This window comes from Callithrix jacchus, chromosome 11, assembly GCF_049354715.1.
Source record: "Callithrix jacchus isolate 240 chromosome 11, calJac240_pri, whole genome shotgun sequence".
Classification (NCBI taxonomy): Eukaryota; Metazoa; Chordata; class Mammalia; order Primates; family Cebidae; genus Callithrix; species Callithrix jacchus.
Genome location: NC_133512.1, coordinates 109,407,655 through 109,424,336, shown reverse-complemented (window position 1 = coordinate 109,424,336; position 16,682 = coordinate 109,407,655). Strand labels below are relative to the sequence as shown.

The following is a 16,682-nucleotide window of genomic DNA, read 5'->3' as shown; positions in this document are numbered from 1 at the left end:
AAAAAAAAAGTTTCTTTAGAGTTGACACCACTTTTGACCACATCATGACTTTTGCCATTAAACAGAAACTTCTTGACAGAAGTAAAAAACAAGCAGCCTTGTGTGGTCCTGTTCTGGATAATGCCCCATGGGAATGAATAGAGAGGGTTCCCCTTGGTCTGGGAGTGCCCATGCATACTTACATGAGGAGCCGTGAGGAGAGGGGAGCTGGAGAGGGCAGAGGGGCCCCGGGGTGTGGTTCTGGAGGGGCTGTGGGTTTGAGGCAGGCTGAAGGGGTGCGGGCATGGGTTGGGACTCAGGCTGCCTTCCGAGTCGCTGCCGTGACTGCTTGGGGGGGTGGGCGGCAAATGCAGGTGATCCACTGGGGCTGAAAAAAAGGAAGCACATCTCATCCATCCCACAGCCACAAACCAGGACACAACTGACATGTGCAAAAGCAAACTAAACGCGAAGAGCCTCCATGAGCAGATGGTGCAAAGGGTGGATATGGGAGTCCTCCTTTTGTATGAAAAAGGAGAGAAACAGGATATAGACCCACATTTGCTTGTAATGGCAAAAAGGAACACTGAAAATATATATAAGAAACCAATAAAAGTGCAGCCAGGGGTTGGGCGTGGTGGCTCACGCCTATAATCCCAGCGCTTTGGAAGGCTGAGGCAGGCAGATCACCTGAGGTCAGGAGTATGTGACCAGACTGACCAACATGGCGAAACCCCATCTCTACCAAAAATACAAAAATTAGCCAGGCATGGTGGTGCACACTTGTAGTCCCAGCTACTTGGGAGGCTGAGGCAGGAGAATAGCTTAAACCCAGGAGGTGGAGGTTACAGTGAGCCGAGATTGCTCCACTGCACTCCAACCTGGGTGACAGAGAGAGACTCCATCTCAAAAAATAAAATAAAATAGTACAACCTGAGGCAGGCAGGTAGAAATCAGGGTAGAGTGCAACAGGGTGTTGATAAAACTTTTCACTGTATTATTTTGAGATAGTTTACATAGTTTGATTTCTAAATTATGCTAATGTATTATCCACTTTTTAAAGTTTTTTTTTTATAGCAAAGCTTGGGGACCCATGGGGGTTCCCAGTGGCTGCTTTGAAAAACGCCGGTTTGTTTCTGGAGCAATGTGCACAGTCAGGCCCACAGGCAAGACGCCAGGAATTCTTCATTCAGAAAACATGAAATCCATCTTCAGATAGGAGAGTGGGCACAGGAAAAATAAGTGGGAGTGCAGTGGGGGGACTCTCTCCTCCAAAGTCTCCCTCGCCCTTCCTTAGGGAGGATAACAGCCTCTCTGCCAGGGCCTATGGAGCCTTAGTTGGCATCCATCGGGCATCTCCAGGGCAGCAGAGATGGGCTTGTGAAGGAGGAATCCCACCAGGCCTCCTTATGAACAAAAGCACTCTCGGGTCTCACTGCTCTTTCTGAACAGCGCAAATTTCCATTGTACCAGACACTGCTACTGAGCCAAGGGAGACAATGGCAGGTAAACGCTTCATTCCTGGGGCCTCCAGGACAATGGAGCCCTCTGTAGGGCAGCTCCATGGTGAGCATGACTCCAGGCCACTTCACACACAACTGGGTCTGCTCAGCTAGGAAACTAACCGCTGAAGGTCAAAGGAAGCTTCAGCGTTTCACCTCCTTGTCCCTTCTTCTGATGGAGACCGCCCAAGGTACTCTGGATGGGAAGGGTCCTCCTGAGATACAACTGACCCAAGAAAAATGACCTCACCCATAACTGCCTGATATGGTTTGGCTATGTCCCTACCCAAAACTCATCTTGAATTGTAGCTCCCAGAATTCCTTTGTGTTATGGGAGGGACTCAATGGGAGATCACTGAATCATGGGAGTGGTTTCCACCATACTGTTCTTGTAGTGAATAAGCCTCATGCGATTCGATGATTTTACAAGGGGAAACCCCCTTTGCTTGGTTCTCATTTTCTCTCTTGCCTGCTGCCTTGTAAAATGTGCCTTTCACCTTCTGCCATGATGGTGAGGCCTCCCTATCCACGTGAAACTGTGAGTCCATTAAACCTCTTTTTCTTTATAAATCACCCAGTCTTGGGTATGCCTTTTTCAGCAGTGTGAAAACGGGCTAACACTGCCCTCAGAGAGGACGAGCAGCAGTCAGCAGCTCTCTCCTGCAGGAATACCTGAATAGCCGAGGCCACCATAGGTGATGTCCCCTCAGCCAACCCTGGTCCCCCTGTCCCTGGCATGCTTCCGTTTCTTCTATCTCTTTCTCTCTCATTGTCATTCCCTGTCTCTCTCCCACCCTTTCTTTCTCTTTGTGCCACATACTACTTTCTCTCGATGTTTCTTCTTCCCCTTTTTCTCTGCCAGTCTTGCCAAAGAGGTCCCTGGGCTTTTTATTCTCTGTGGGCACTCATAAAGCTAAAGAATATACTAAAATAATCCTAGACATACTATTCCCGCTACTCCTGCCACAGGTGCAGGCAGCCTAAGAAGGAAAGCATGTGCCTTCAATAGGCAGGTGCTTGGCTAAGAAGCAGGGTTAGGAGTCCTAAGAGTGTTAACCAAGGTTTCCCTAATGCCATGAATATTACAGCACTTCATGGTTTTAAAAATAAATAAATAAATAAAACAGGAAGTAGATGAACCTAATAGGGACTCTGGGCTGTTACGTTCCCAAGAACCAGCCCACAGTACCTAGAACCACCCTGTCCCTTTCACTTGGTAGGGGCCAAATTCTTCTAATACTGTTCTCCTGTCCAAGCAGAGGGCACCCCACAAAAGACAGAAAGAGAATGACAAGAAAATCAGGTGAAGCAACTTAAATCTTGTCTTTCCAACCTATTAAGCGCTACAGATCTGGCCAGAGGCGCCTCAGGATCAGATTTCTAAATATCATTTGAAATGCTGCTCTTGGGTTACAGCAAGGTCTGGGGACAACAAGCCACTTTGCCTAGAAACTGATGCAGTCAAGGATATTGAATTTCCTTATCTCTATTTATCCAGGATAATGAGGAAGGGCTGTCCTTTACTTTATTCTTGAAACATTTCTCCTCCAGTGACCCCGGATTCAGAAGCCACTACGGGATTCACTGTGATGGTGATGACACTTCTGAACCACATCACAGCATAAATTAAAAGAGCAAGATGCCTTTGATAGTCATAACCGGTATTATACAAATGAAAGCAATTACTTTGAAGCAGTATATGAAGCTGAAAGGCACTACTATCTGTCACTCAGTGCAAAGAAATAGTGTCTCAATATGGATTCTAGTCAGTACTAATAACTTTTAAAATTTAATCCTTTCTTTGTTGATAATAAAGGTTAAAAAAAAAAAGGGGGTCAGCCCTGATTACACTCAAATCAAATCCTGAGTTAGTTTCTGACAGAATCCTCATATTCATATACTGTAGCACATACACCTTTTTGGTGGCAACTGTATATGCCAATTTCTTATTTGTTGAAGAGTAATGAACTGTACTTTGAAATTTGTACTGAAATATGAATGGGACCAGGTGAGGTGGCACATGCCTATAATCCTAGCACTTTCGGAGGCCAAGATGGGAGGATCACTTGAACTCAGGAATTTGAGACCAGTCTGGGCAATGTGGTGAAACCCTAGCTCTACAAAAAATACAAAATTCAGCTGGGCATGGTGGTGCATGCCTTAGTCCCAGCTCCTTGGGAGGGTGAGGTGGGAGGATCACTGAAACTTATGAGGTTGAAGTGAGCCATGACTGCACCACTACACTCTAGCCTGGGCAATAGAGTGAGACCCTGTTTCAAAAAAAACAATAAGTAAATAAATTTAAAGTATGAATGAAAAGGGAAGTGACGGCATGAATAAAGGCACAGAAGTGAGAAGAGCAGGATCTATCCAGCAGAATCTGCATAAACAAGGCAGAGAGCTTCAATAGACTTTATGATGCTCAGGAGTCTGCATCCAGGATTCTAAACTATGGGCTTCACAGGAGAACAAAGAGGGAGAAACTCAGAAAAGAAATTGATACAGAGAAAGAGAAATGAAGTATGACAACCTTGGCCAGGTGCGGTGGCTTAGGCCTATAATCCCACCATTTTGGGAGGCCAAGGCGGGCAGATTGCCTAAGGCCGGGAGCTCAAGACCAGCCTGGCCAATGTGGCGAAAGCCCATCTCTACTAAAAATACCAAAATTAGCTGGGTGTGGTGGTGTGCGCCTATAATCCCAGCTACTCAGGAAGCTGAGACATGAGAATTGCTTGAACCCGGGAGGCAGAGGTTGCAGTGAGCCAAGATCGTGCCACTGCACTCCAGCCTGGGCCACAGAGTGAGACTCTCAGAAAAACAAACCAAAAAAAAAAAAGTCTGACAAGCTCAAGTATGACATTAGTTAATTCTAAATGGATGGATGTCAAGAAGCCCAAAAAGATGCACAATTGTAAGCTGTGAACATGACCAGACACATAGGGGCTCCCTGCAATAGCTGTCATCCAAAGTCAATGCTCACAAACAATGAATTGGCCACATAATTAATTGTAAATTTACTTCACAAAGAGTTGAAAGGAGAGCTGTTTTAAACAAGCAAGGTGCCTTTGTAGATTGTTGTTTATTTGTGGGGGTATACAGGGTTCACCCCTGGATAAATAAGGGCTGTGGTTCTCTTGTTTGAGAGTGTTTGTAGCAGCAGTACATAAAAGTTTTGAAAAAAATCACCCTGGCTAGAAGTAAAACTAGGCTAATTCTTAGCTGGAAATTAATTATGTGCATATATGGGAAAATTATATTTAGCTTTCAAAATTTTTATTTGGAAGCAAAATTTTTAGTTTTTAAGAACAGAGCTGTTTCATAAAGCCAGCTACACCTGTAGTACAAACTCATATCAGCTCTCTCGCCTTATTCCCTCTCTCTGTAGACTCAGAGACCATAGGGACACAGGAAGGGCACACAGACCTTCTTTAGGAGAGAAGTTTAGAAACTGATCCACTTCGTGAGGCTCCAGCTTAATTTTAGGAATGATGGTCTGGCACGAGGAATCAACCTGGAGGAAGAATTTCAAACACAGTTTTTAAAAACAGTCACAGCCTTGAAGACCCACTCAGGAGAGCTATTTGTCACTCTGTCTTCCTCTCGGGACAACCTGCCTACTCTGGAGAATAGCTGAGTGTAGCCAGCTCCCCGGACAGGGAGTCATTTTAGTTCTTAACCTTCTTCTCATGACAAACTTGACATTACAGCTGACAGGACCCTCAGAACTTACCTGAGACCACCCTGGGTAACATACTGAGACACTGTCTCCCCCAAAAACACAAAAATTAGCCAGGTGTGATGGCATGCACCTGCAGTCCCAGCTACTTGGGAGGCTGAGGCGGGAGAATCACTTGAGCCCAGGAATTTGAGGGTGCAGCAAGCTATGATCATACCATTGCACTCCAGCCTAGGTAACAGAGTGAGACCCTATCTTAAAAAAAAAAAAGAAAAGGATGCTCAGAACTCTACAGCTGAAAGCCAAATGCTCATGCCCAAGATTATATCAATATTCTATGTTTTCGTGGTAATATAAAGTCATTTTACTACAAAATATTCTGTACATTTTGAAAGAGTCTCAGGCCTCCACCAGCTTGCCCTGGGGTAGGGACTGTGCACCAAGCCACATCCTTTCTCTCCAGGCTTCCTAATGACTGATGACATCTAATCATAAGATGCCTGGTAGGGAAAGGAGAAGAGTTATCTGGCCCATACACAGGGGCAAGGCCATGCCTCTGAGCTTTGCCGGCTACATCCTTTACAGTAACTCAACCAGGCCAAGTGCAGTGGCTCACGCCTGTAGTCCCAACACTTTGGGAAGCCGAGGTGGGTGGATCACTTGAGGTCTGGAGTTCAAGACCAGCCTGGCTCACATGGTAAAACCCCATCTCTACTAAAAATACAAAAATTAGCCAGGCCTAGTGGCCACACCTGTAATCCCAGCTACTCAGGAGGCTGAGGCACAGAATCGTTTGAACCCGGGAGACAGAGGTTGCAGTGAGCCAAGATCATGCCACTGCACTCCAGCCTGGGCAACAGAGTGAGACTCTGTCTGGAAAAAAAAAGTAACAAATAAATAAAATAACTCAACTAAAATTCCATGGAACAAGGAGAGCAATATAGACCCAGGGAGCCCAACCTAATAAAGAGACTTAAATAGCTATTGAGAAAGGAATCCGAGCACAGCTGCAGAGGGCTCTGTCTACAACCCTTCATCATCTCCACAGACAGACAAAGAGGTGAGTATGCAGTGACACTTATGACTCTACTGCTTCTGCGTTACCTTATTCTGAACAGGTAGACACTATATCTGTTTTTTTATTTTTTATTTTTTTGAGACAGAATCTTGCTCTGTCACCCAGGCGTGAGTGCGGTGGCGTGATCTCGGCTTACTGCAGCTTCCACCTTCCAAAGTGCTGGGATCACAGGCATGAGCCCCCGTGCCAGCTACAGGTAGACACTAGATCTTGCTCACAAGAAATCTGACTAAGGAATGTTAATGAAGTTTGCTTATAACCTGAGGCTCTGAACTTAAAGAGAGCTACGACAGGCTTCCAACACTTGCAAGAAGATGTACAAATATGATGCCAGTCCATGGCCAGACACTGGAAATACCCAGAAAGAAGGCAGAGTAGAATTAAATTCTACTTGCAGTAGGCATGGAATCTAGTAAGGGAAAATCCTTATTTCTTATGCGTTCCATGGGTAACACAATAATAAGTGATATTTATCACTAGTAATATTATTTACATTGTTACAATGTTATTAATATTGTTAATATTATTCATTTTATTAAATGAATCAATAGGTGGGACATTCCTGACTTGAGTAAGAACAACTCAGCATCTCACTAGGAAAGTAAAATATTACACAGGAGCTCACATTCCCAGCAGCCACATTCTCTAAGCCACGGATTTTATCAGCACCTCCATCACTCCCTTTCCATTGCTTAAAAAATCAGTGCCATGGAGAATTTTTTTTTTTAACCATAGATATTTTCCTTGTTTTTTTTATTTTGTAACAGTAATCAAAGATGGAATGAAATCAACTTAACTACTAATTTTTTTCTGAACAATGGCTTTAAAGGAAGCTGGCACCAAATCATCCCCTTATTAAACGTCTACATACGTATATATACACACACAAAGTTGCATGTCCTTAAATGTACACAGCCACTAACTCCAAAAAGATTAAAAACCTTATTGGAGAATGAGAATCTGTATCTTTTAATTCAACCTGTTTATATAGAAGAAAATTGAGCATACCCCAGTATTCATTTCCAGAGGGGGTTCCTCCTTTTCAAACGGGGTGGAGATGGCTGTGATGGTCAGAGTGACAGATGGAACGAGTCCGGGGGGTGGTTCATCTGTAATGGGCTCTGTCTTGATGGTTGCTGAAGGGAAGTCTGTAGACAGGTACCACTTCTCACTTTCCACCTCGTCTGCAGGAAAAAGATGAGCACACATGTGAACTTGTTCAGGGCATCGGGCATAAGCAAAACAAGCAAGCACTGGTCTTTCTCCCCCAAAAAGCTCAGTGAAGGATGATTGAGAGCGGAATAAAAGATCGAGAGATCTGAACAGCAAAGTAAGAATCCACACTTGTATTCATTTGCATGTGAGCATGCCTAAAGAAACTCTGAGGGAATCCATTCAAATGGAAGAAACTTGGCTTCCTGGGAAAAGCAGGAAGAAGTGGGGGTTGATGGCGAATAGAATAGAAGGGAGGATTTTGAATGTGCAATGAGCTACTCTTTTTGGTTGTCAAATTGAGTAAATGTGTTATCTATTCAAAAATAAATAAATAAGCGCATTTAAAAACATGAAAGGAAAAAACAGCCAGGCACAGTGGCTGGCGCCAATAATCCCAGCACTTTGGGAGGCCAAGGCAAGAGGATTACTTGAGCCCAGGAGTTCAGTACAAGCCTGGGCTACAATGCAAGACCCTGTCTCTACAAAAAAAAATTTTCTTAATGAGCTAGGTGCAATGGTGAGTGTCTGTGGTCCCAGCTACTTGGGAGGCTGAGGCAGGAGGACTGCTTGAGCCAGGAAGTCGAGACTTCAGTGAGCTCTGATCACGTAAATGTACTCCAGAGCCTGGGCAACAGAGTGAGACCCTGTCAAGAAAGAAAGAGAGAGAAAAGGAAGGGAGAGGAGAGGAGGTGAGGAGAGGGGAGAGGAGGGGAGAAAAAGGGAGGGAAGGGGAGGGGAGAGGGAGGGAAGGAGTGAACCGGGGGTGGGGGGGGGAGAGAGAGAGAGAGTGAAGCAAGGAAATGGTTGATAACCAACAGGAGAGAATGTGAGCATGGTGAGTAGGTCTCTCTCTCCTTCTCCCCAAAGGAAAGTTATTTGGTTTTTTGATATTTTTTCACTCCTTTTTTTTTATGTTGGGGGGGGTTCTCTTCTGTTTTCACTGTGATCCCACCTAGGCCTTAAACCTAACTTAGACTTCCAGAAACTCCGCTCAGCCCTTTGGGAGACTTTGGTTTGTAATAACCATCTGCCCTCTGCTGAAATGTACTAAATACTCTGTGGGAGAAAACAGCAGGGTCTTGTCTTGACTTTCCTGATTATCACCAGGCCAGAGGCTAGATAATAACTGAAAGACAAGACTGAACAGGCAGAGTGCCTCTGTCACCTAATGTACATTCTTCTCAGAGTTTAAGTGGTACCCTGTTTTTTTTTAATTCTGAGACAGAGTCTCACTCTGTCGCCCAAGCTGGAGTGCAGTGGCGCAATCTCGGATCACCGCAACCTCTGCCTCCCAGGTTCAGGTGATTCTCCTGCCTCAGCCTCCCGAGTAGCTGGGACTATAGACGCACAACACCACACCCGGCTAATTTTTTGTATTTTTTTTTTAGTAGAGATGAGGTTTAGCCAGGATGGTCTCAATCTCCTGACCTCATGATCTGCCTGCCTCGGTCTCCCAAAGTGCTGGGATTACAGGCATGAGCCACCGCGCCCAGCCGTGGTACCCTGTATTTCTTAACAAATTGCTTTGGAGCGCGCATCTCAGCACTGCCCTTGAAAAGCAGGGAGGAGGGAAAGAAAGGAAAAGACCAGGGGGGTGGAAACAGCCACAGAACAAGACAAAGCAAGCCAAAGTCCACATTCCTTAGTTGACACCAGTTTTATCAAAAGGAGACTAAAATAAAGCAAAGACATACCCCTTCACTTTATCAAAATGCTTAAACACACACACCACATTTCACATTCTTAGTGACCTGTGACTGTCAGGGGAGCAAGGTCATTCACATTATAAATTTATTTTACATTCAAGAATGTGACTCCAGTTTTCTTAGGAAAAAGTACAATCATTCAGAACCGCTAGGAGGAAGGGAAGGGCAAACACAGAAACTAAGAAGTAAAATCCATGATTATTAAAATTATGTTTCATAAGCAACTTCCTTCAAGCACAAAAACAGGTTCATATTCAAGGCAAAGGATTACCCCCCCAAATCCAATTATCACTAAGGAGTTATCCCAGCCCCAATTTATTTCCCGAGGTGAAATAAAGACGGGATGAGCAGGCCTTCTGTTGGTGGAAGACGTTTTGCTTTTAGAGTGGGGCTGCTGAGTGCTGTGGTGTGACGGAGATTTCCATCCTTCATGGGGTGTGGGCCACATCTTGGTGAAGGGGGAGGACAAGGGAACAAAGGGCCCCTCTGATGGCTGCCAGAGGAGGGAGACCACTCTGTACTGGACTCAGACGGCGCCCCAGCTCAGCCCAGAGAAGAAGCAACTAAACCATGAGCCAAAAGATTCTGTTGCTTCTCCCCAAGGGAATTTAGGAACTAGAAGACACTGTCTGCAGCAAAGAACACCCACTTAGGACAGTCAGGGAAGGGTTGGAGAGACAGAGACAGCATAGATCCCATTTCCTCCATTCAGCAATGACCTGGTGATGCTTTTGCTCTTTTTGTTTTTTGTTTTTGAGACAGAGTCTTGCTCTGTTGCCCAGGCTGGAGTGCAGTAGTGCGATCTTGGCTCCCTGCAACCTCTGCCTCCCGGATTCAAGAGATTCTCCTGCCTCAGCCTCCCGAGTAGCTGGAATTACAAGTGCCTGCCATGACACCCAGGTAATTTTTGTATTTTTAGTAGAGACAGGTTTGCACCATGTTGGCCAGGCTGGTCTTGAACTCCTGACCTCAGGTGATCCGCCCACCTCAGCCTCCCAAAGTGCTGGGATTAGAGGCTTGAGCCACCACACCCAGCCTATTATTTCTAGATGAGGAACATGACACCCAGGCCTAGGTCACATGGCAACTTAGAAGCAGAACCCAGATCTCTGCACTCTGGCCAGTAACCTTCCCATTAACAAGAAAACATTACATGTGGATAAAGATTATGCATACATAATGCTCACTATGGCATTGTTTATAATCACAAAACACTGGAAATAACCAAAACATTAAAAAGCAAGAGAAAGGTTAAGTCAATTACGGTGCATCCATATAAGGGAATATTTATGCCGACATTAATATTACATGTATAAGGCCTTTTTAATTACAAATGAAAGACTTATAATGAAATATTAGGACCAAAACTCTAGGTATAAATTTATATACTATTAAAGAAGGAAGTGATAAAAGAATCAAAAGAAATATGCCAAATAGTAAGCATTTCTGGATAATCATTCAGAACACGCATGACTTTTTCTTCTTTTTCTTTAAATTTTACAGTACTTCTAGACTTCCAATCTTGGAATACTACTGTCTTTGCATGAACACACAGGGACGTGGACTGCACCACTTCATGCCTTAGGCTGGTAATTAATGGATAGAGGCTCTATTTGCCCAAGGGGCCATTTAGAAGCCCTTGACTCAGTGAGAGTCAATGAGTCCCTTATTATGTAAATAACTTGCATTTCTGGCTCCAGGTCTTCCTCCTCCCTCCATCCAAGACTTCTGCTTTAGAATTTTGCAGGGTCCTCCCATCATAGGCTGATCTCCACCCACAGCTTGGCCTGGTGGCTTGATGTGGCCATTGGTGCTTTGTGATCCAAGTAGAGTTTTAGAATGTGCTTGCAGGATGGAACTAACATTGCCATCAGCATGAGAAGAATGAGCTAGGATAATCTACTGATCTCAGGAGAAAGATGACAGCCACATAGAGCAGTCCCCCTTAGAGGACCTTAGCCAAGACCAGCCGACTATCAGCTGACCTTAGAGGCACCAGTGAGTCTAGCTGAAAGTAGCAGAACCACTCTGCTGACCCCCACACAGAAACAGACACGTGGACTATGATAATGACAAATGACTGAGTGACTGAGTTTTGGGGTGGTTTGTTATGCAGCAACATAGCTAGCTGATACAGTAGAGCTGAATGTGTGAAGAACAAATTAAACCCATTACATTAGAATCTATTACAATAAAATTACTACGTTCATTCCAAAATAATTCTTCTAAACCATCAACTATGGATCATATCAATAAATATTTGTGGATTGGCTGATTAGACCTACTAGTTACATCAGAAAATATGAAATGACTTCATATGAAGTCAGCCAGTAAGTAGTTTGGGGAGAAGAGCATTCCAGTGGTAGTTGAAAGAAAAGAGCTTTCATTCTGAATTATTGGGGGTTGGCTTGTACTCTGTTCCTCAATGGAAATAAATACGAAATCACAGAAAATAAAATGACAAACGTAACCTGTGAAGTAGGTGTTAGCGAAGGACAGAGGGGAAAGAGCAGAATATGTATCACATTGTTTCTCCATGATCTTATTTTTGTGGTTTTATTTTACTGGCAAAATAGATCAGTAGAACCACTGGCTTAGAACTGGAATTATCCTTGGATGTCTTAGTTATTGGCTAAACTACAAACGTAAGAGTCAGTAGACATTCTACCCTTTAATTTCTAAAACTTGAAGCTGAGATACCAAGAGGAAAAAATAAAACTGTTCTTTCCTAATTGTGTTTATAGGTCTTTTAAGTGTTGTTTCAGACGAAAAACATCCCTGGTAAGTTTAGCAGGGCACAGTGTGGAGAGTAAGAAAAATCCCCATAAACAGCTTCCAGTCAAAGGTCAAACTCGACTGGCACATTTTCTCAGCTTCACCACTCAGCTGTCAGCAAGAAAATAAAAACAAGCCACTGATCATGATGAGAAGCAAGTCCTTTACATCTGAAGACCCAATGGAGCAGCCATGAGCAATAGGGCTAGATGCCAAGTTACCAAATCATCAAGATGGACAAAGAGACTGAAAAAGACATGAACTCAAAGCCAAGATAACAGTAACACCAAAATACAGATCGTCCATCATTTCCATATGCGCCACAGACAAGCACATTGAAAAAAAACCCTAAATTGGGAGTTGGCATTATCTTTATGTTTAATGAAAATAAAAATTCAGGATCCCAATCCACTATGCCAAAGGGAAAAATTAAGCTGAGAGCTGAGTAAGTCCCAGCCTCCTAAGTAGCTGGGATTCCCAGGCCTGAGCGATCCTGCCACTCAGGACTACAGGCATGCATCACCACACCCAGCTAATTTTTGTTTTCATTTTTTGTAGAGATAAGGTCTCACTGTGTTGTTGCCCAGGCTGGTCTCAAACTCCTGGGCTCAAGCAATCCTCCTGCCTCAGTCACCCAAAGTGCTGGGATCACGGTCATGAGCACCCAGCTCAACATTCAACATTCATCTTATCTTATGAGAAGTGTTGATTTACTGAGCACGAGATGAATGCATAATGGACTATTCCCCTAGCTGTTCCTTTTCTCTTGCAACACGTGGATTACCATACCCTCCCTCTTTCTCATTCAGCCACTTTTTCTTTAAATACCGAAGTCCTCAATGTGGAGAAAGGCACAGGTCACAGATGGTTTCTGTGATTCCTTGGGGTTTTTTTTGAGACAGAGTTTCGCTGTTGTTACCCAGACTGGAGTGCAATGGCACGATCTCGGCTCACCGCAACCTTCGCCTTCTGGGTTCAAGCAATTCTCCTGCCTCAGCCTCCCAAGTAGCTGGGACTACAGGCGCGCACCACCATGCCCAGCTAATTTTTGTATTTTTAGTAGAGACGGGGTTTCACCTTGTTGACCAGGATGGTCTCGATCTCTTGACCTCGTGATCCACCCACCTTGGCCTCCCAAAGTGCTGGGATTATAGGCGTGAGCTACCGCGCCCAGCCACATGATTCCTTGTTTATCTGCTCTGGGTGTGTCTTTAACCTTGGCAAAATCAGTTCCTAAATTGACTGAGACCTGTCTCAGATACTTTTTGGTTTATAACATATATAAACCAAACACATATATATATATAGACCATAGAGAGAATGGTCATTTATTCTTAAAAAGAGAAACCAGATGAGGTACTGCCACTTACATGAGAAAAACACATACACAGTTTGTCCTTGAACGTGGGTTTGAACCGTGCAGGTCCACTCACAAGCAGATTCTTTCAAACAAACATGAATTGAAAATACAGTATTCATAGGATGCAAAACCCGAGTACAGTGAGGGCTGACTGTCCATCCATTTACTATTTACGTAACATATCTAAAGTGAAAAGGAAATTTTATAGATGAAATAAACATGCCTCGTCTCAATCCTTGAGCATTTCATTTGTTTGCCCTTTGAAAATTTTCAAAGGAGTTGGCAGATCTTGACCAAATCTTTTAATGTAAAAATCTCTTAAAGGAAAAATACAATGGCTGGGCTCTGGAAGCTGGGAAAGGGGCAAGAATTCAGTTAAGTGTGTCAGAATCATATTAAACTACAGCCCACTACATGCTGTAAATATTTACATCCTTTTCTCTTCAATGAACAAGTTATGACTCTCATTCATGAATATATAAAGTAACTATAATCGCTAGATTCATGTGAACATGGCTTTCTTATACTAATCTAGCATTGCAATGGCTAAGCAGACAGAGAAATCATTATTTTACTTTTTTCAAAAAATAAAAAGGGGAAACATCATTTTTTAAAAATCTGTTTGGAAAAAAGTAAATGGTAACACCACAAAATGTGACGAATAGTAAAATAGTGTGTATTACAAACCCAAGCTTCAGTTGGAAGAGGTCAACTGTTCCTCTGTGCCCCCAGTCACTGTCAGGTTCTCTCTGTGGCTGTGCATGGTGAAGGACTCAGTAGATACACACACCTTCCTCTTCTATCTCCAGGTCTAGCCACTCTACGATGATTCAGACTGATGTTCTTGTCATCAGCTCACACTATATGTGAGGAAGACACCGCTATGTACCTCATGTCTGTGAGTTTCAAGTCTCACTTCCATGGACCATGTCAACATCAAGATCTCTTACACAATGCAAAGCAAAAACCTAAGCCATCCTCTGACTCACCTCTGCCCCACCCTCAGCATATCTGATCTTGTACTTTTCCTGCGGCAGTTTTCAACAAATATTTCAAAACCCATTTTTTTCTTTGCCATCATGTTATATACCTTTCCACTTCTCCCCAGATAATTCTATCTGTGCACACATTCACTGTTCTCACACAACAGCCATGAGAAATTATGTGTTTCTTCTAAGCTCCAAAAAACGCCATCCTATGTTTCTCAGTCCCTGCTTCCCATCAGGCAGAGACCAAACCCTAGTCCTTGCCCTCCTCCAGGCTGTCCCATTTATCCATGTGACTTTGTCCCAGCAGTATCTGCTCACCTTTACCTCACAGACTACTGTGTTCATTCCCACCTGAGAACACAGCTCCATGAATTTAAGGTATCCATAGTGAACCAGCCTACCCAGCCATCCTTTGCCACTGAGAGCCCTACTAAATTCATCAGGAGGAAGATGATTCTTATCCATGTTCCTGGCCCACCCTCTGTAGACCTGGGACAGCCATAGTTAACAGTCCTTTGTTCCACCATTGACTGTATTTGTGGTGCAAAGTTAGTATTAGACCACTTCCATGGAGCATATTTTATGCTAACTTCTCTCCATAGTCTATATAATCTGTAAGCTTTGTTCTTGTATCGTTTTACAGGATAGGGTCCACGTCTGGTTCTTTCTGAACAGCCCTCATCCAGCACTACAGAGTTTCTTCTTTAGGAAGAACACCAAAATTGAAGGACAATGCAAATGCCACCTAGCATCCCAATTTAACACAAAGGAACATGACCGAAATATAGTAATTCATAAAGACAACCTCCACGTGGTGAGGTACAAGACTTGGTCATTCAAATATAAGCTTTTATTTTTCAAATTATAAAAGTATCCACAAATATTTTGCTGGGATGCTTCTGCTTATCTCTTTTAACCTCATTACATGTTTGTTTTTTGTTGTTGTTGTTGTTGTTGTTGTTGCTTTTTTACAGAACAGAAAACCCTGCTTAGCATCTGGTTCACAGTCTTAATCACGGGGAGAAATGGCTGAGCTGGCTGTAGGATTTTTTTTTCGTGGTTTTGAAGGCTGCACCTACATTTCTAGGGTTGGCTCCTGTGGTTGCTGGGCCATGTAAAGCCCCTTAGCTCTAGTGTTTCAGAAGTCTACATTCAAAGTCCCCCTAAGATAGAAGACTCCTATGAAATCTTAGAACAGTGATTTTTACCTTTTTTTGTCATAAACTCTTCTGAGAACCTAAAAAAACATGTAATAATTCTCACTGGAAAAATTAACAAATGTAGATAACCCAGATTTTTGTATAGTTTTAGGGGTCCACAGTCCATCTGAAGCCTGTGATAGAATGATAGGATAGGAACATCTACGTGTGCCGTTTATAGTCGCCCTGGGGTTGAGGCAGGGGATAGAGGGAGAAAGGGAAAGAGCCAGCAAGGAAGAGGGAAAGAGAGAAGAGTTCTAGTGGGAAAGAGAAGGAAGAGGGGAAGCAGCAGGCAGAGGGAGAAAAAAGGAGAAAAACTCTAACAAGTTAGGAGAGAGTTTCCACTTAACTGTGTGTCATCACTTTTTTCCAGGCTTAGAAGCAATTGCAGAAGAACTGCATTCAATCTAAGTACAATTGGACAAGGACAGCTGAATCACTGGCTTTCCCAGGTATAACGAAATACTAATTCCCCATCCATCACTGGACCCAAGGACTCCTAGTTTTGCTTAGGCTATTATCACCATGCATCAGATAAAGAATATTAAATGTAATGTAAACAGCTGTCTGTACATGCTACATGTTTCTGTGCTGCCTAAAAGCAACCATCCTCCATCAGGGTGGTTATCTGCTCTAACAGAGCCCTTGGATTTGGGAGGAATATTGGTGGACTGAGTTCCAACCCCATCACCACCTTAAGGGGGATGCAACCTGGGGTTCACATGAATAAAATAATTCTGTTCCCAAACATTTGCCTATCCACACAACTCAGAAAAATAACTGAAGCCAAGATCCAGACAAAGCTTTGCTGGGCCAGTTCCCCATCCACTCCTCCACACTGCCTCACTCTGATTGCACACATCTAAAATGACTAGTATCCCATGTTTGTGGTAAGTGACTCTTACTCAGAGAAGACATTGGTACTTCAACAAAGATGAACTGTGGATCAGAAGCCCTTTGTAAAATACATCTGACCCACTGTACCTGTTCTCAGCCAATTACCAGCACTGCCTGTCACAGCCCAAGAGCTATAAATAGAACAAAGCCCCAGCTGGGGGAACTGAATGGTGAATGCTTTGGCCTCATGATAAAAGGGCATCTCACGCCATTTAGAATGGTGATCATTAAAAAGTCTAGAAACAACAGATGCTGGAGAGGATATGGAGAAATAGGAACACTTTTCCACCATTGGTGAGAGTGTAA

At 43.6% G+C, this 16,682-nt stretch overlaps 1 protein-coding gene across 2 annotated transcripts in view; it reads right to left on the bottom strand.

Annotated features, from left to right (window-relative positions):
• The window catches only part of CREB3L2 (cAMP responsive element binding protein 3 like 2), a 138,463-nt gene that overhangs the window by 33,631 nt on the left and 88,150 nt on the right, over positions 1 to 16,682 (bottom strand). For both annotated transcript variants that reach the window (XM_002751946.6, XM_035254656.3), the window contains exons 3-5: positions 7,244 to 7,419; positions 4,905 to 4,992; positions 183 to 367 (exon numbers count right to left, since the gene is read on the bottom strand). In XM_002751946.6, coding sequence (XP_002751992.1) covers positions 183 to 367; positions 4,905 to 4,992; positions 7,244 to 7,419 — 449 coding nt within the window. The remainder of the gene's footprint in view (positions 1 to 182; positions 368 to 4,904; positions 4,993 to 7,243; positions 7,420 to 16,682) is intronic.